This window comes from Tribolium madens, unplaced genomic scaffold, assembly GCF_015345945.1.
Source record: "Tribolium madens isolate multiple individuals breed KSU strain unplaced genomic scaffold, Tmad_KSU_1.1 Scaffold_96;HRSCAF=242;Tcas5.2_LG5, whole genome shotgun sequence".
NCBI lineage: Eukaryota > Metazoa > Arthropoda > Insecta > Coleoptera > Tenebrionidae > Tribolium > Tribolium madens.
The window spans coordinates 12,283,194-12,285,762 of NW_025401068.1; the positions used below are offsets into that span (position 1 = coordinate 12,283,194).

General features: G+C 33.3%; 1 protein-coding gene across 1 annotated transcript in view; it reads left to right on the plus strand.

Moving 5' to 3' along the window:
• Positions 1-695: 695 nt before the first annotated feature.
• The window catches only part of LOC123013477 (myosin-VIIa-like), a 21,482-nt gene continuing 19,608 nt past the window's right edge, over positions 696-2,569 (plus strand). Inside the window, exons 1-3 of the mRNA XM_044411996.1 lie at positions 696-817; positions 871-1,131; positions 1,178-1,362. Of these exons, the coding sequence (XP_044267931.1) occupies positions 791-817; positions 871-1,131; positions 1,178-1,362 (473 nt within the window). The 5' untranslated portion in view covers positions 696-790. The remainder of the gene's footprint in view (positions 818-870; positions 1,132-1,177; positions 1,363-2,569) is intronic.

The window sequence follows — 2,569 nt, forward strand, 5'->3', positions numbered from 1 at the left end:
TCTTTCTTTCTGTTTTGAATTCATTTGTTATTAATTTAAATTTTCTTAAATACATACTTGGATTTGTAATATTTGTATGTTTTTTTATTTCTTCGATTTTTTAATTTTTAATTTTTACAGTTTCTTTAAGTAGGTACTTTAACTTTTTCATTTTGGAATCCTCTTCAACCTTTGGCTTTTTCAGTTTTCAAATTTTTCTATTCGATTAGTGGATTTTTGATTTTTGTTCTGAATCTTCAATTCTTGGATTCTTAAATTATTTAATTTTTTGTTTTTGAATTTATTGTTATTTAATTTTTATGTTCTTTTAATTGTAAAATCTTGAAGTTTTGGAATATTTAATTTTTTTACAAAAAAAGATTTTTAAATACTTGGATTTATTTGTTTTTTGTTTCTTTTATTTATTAAATGTTTTATTTATACTTTGAAACTTTTATTTTTTTGGAAGGTTTTTCCATTCTGGAATTCTCAAAATTCGCCTCTTTCATTCTTCAGTTTATATATTCTACGGTTTTATTTTTAATTTCTTCAATGTGAAGCTTTTCACTCTTTTTGGTCAATTACTATCAATTCTTTGAAAAAAAAGCACTCAAAGTTTAGATAACCGCGTTTTAATGTAGTGAAACAATCACCTCAAATATTCTCATTAATCACCTTATCAGAAAATCTATAACAGATTTAAAGATTCGACTTATCAGTCTGATAATAAAATATTTCACAATAGCGATTAAAACGATCAGAACAGTGATCAATTTTAGCAACAATGTGTCAGTGATAAAGTGTTGTAAAAATGTCGAAAACCAGTGGTCTCGTTGTGGTAGAAACTCCCAACTTTAATTGGTAAAAAACCCCAAAACTGTATTATTTTAGGGGGACCACATTTGGATCCAACCCGTGACAAATGGCGAGTTTGATATTTTAATCGGTGGCAAAATAACAGCAATTGAAGAACGCCGAATCCGAGTCAAAGATGACGACGGAAATGACATCTCCATCTCCCACCAACAAGTTGTCAAAAACATGCACATATCCTCCGTAGAGGGCGTGGAGGATATGATCAATCTGGGGGATTTACAGGACTATGCCATACTGAGAAACTTGCATAAACGCTACAGGAGCAGAAACATATACGTAAGTTGCAACTAAACCCATTTGGTGACAAAACTGGGGATTTTAGACTTACATCGGCTCGATGTTGGTAGCAATTAACCCTTACGAAGTGCTACCAATTTACACAAACGCCCTAATTAAGGAGTACCAAAACAAGAAATTAAATGAGCTACCGCCTCATATTTTCGCCATTGGAGATAACAGTTACATTGATATGAAAACAAGCAGAAAAGACCAGTGTGTAGTCATTAGGTGTGTTATCTTATCACTAAGGCTTGGATTATATGCACGAAAAATTCGTAAAATATGCGCATATACAGGGTGGTTCCATTTTTATTGTTACAAATTTAACCAGATGATAGAATATTCAATTTTAAGATAAAAGTTTCCTATAAACATATATCGAAAAATTTTATATAAGGGAGCCACGTTCCTTGAAAGGGGTGCATCTTTTAAGGGATTTTTTCAAATATTTCAGAAACCATCGTGGATAAAATTACAAAATTTGGTACAACTGATTCAAAGATAAAATGTCAAATTTTTACTCAGGGGCGTCCTAAACTGGGGGGTTTAGGGTAAAAAGTACCGTAACTATTTTGGCGGTTGGTTTTTGCCACTTTCAGCTACAAAATTATAAATGTCATAGTTTTTCACAAAAAGAGGTCTCTTTCGTTTTTTCGATAAAACTTACCGTTTTTGAGTAAAATCAGTTTACAATTTATCTTACAGACCATAAAGAGAATGAAAAAAAATTAAATTTGTTTCACCGTTTAAGAGACCTGTGATTAAAAATTTCAACGACTGATCTTTAGCTCGCTTATTCTATCACCTGTTTAAGTTTGTAACAATAAAAACGGAACACCTGTATATGCACGAATTTTCACAAAAATATGCACAAGATATTAAATAATATGCTCCAATATATGCCAAATATGCATCGATATATAAAAAATCAAAGTTGGGATAAATTTTTATCCTCGAGTACACTAAACTTTGCATTTTCGGCTTCTTGAACTGCAAACGATGAACGAAAGAGAATAAATAAATTGGTTTTGCCTCAGAAAAGCCATTTTAATAGCCTAGTAAATAAGCCTTTCTAAGAAATCTGTACTTTTCAGATCACATCATTTATTTTTTTTTAATGGCAAACTACCAAATAAAACATTTTTCTCATGAAGATCATGATCTAAAGCAGCGGTCGGCAAGCCGCGGCCCGCGGGCCGCATGCGGCCCGTGAGCCTCCACCTTGCGGCCCGCGATTGTTTTGTAAATAAATGTCTTTTCATTCGGAATTATTTTAATTGCGCGCCAAAACTGAAATCTGCAACATCCGCGAAAGCAAGCGGCGAACGTGATGACTCGTCCCCGCCCTCGCCTCGCCGTTTTGGTGGCAATCGAAAGAAACGTCCAGTGCGATGACGATTGCCGCCCGTGTACCAACTGTGCTGGCTGATCGAGT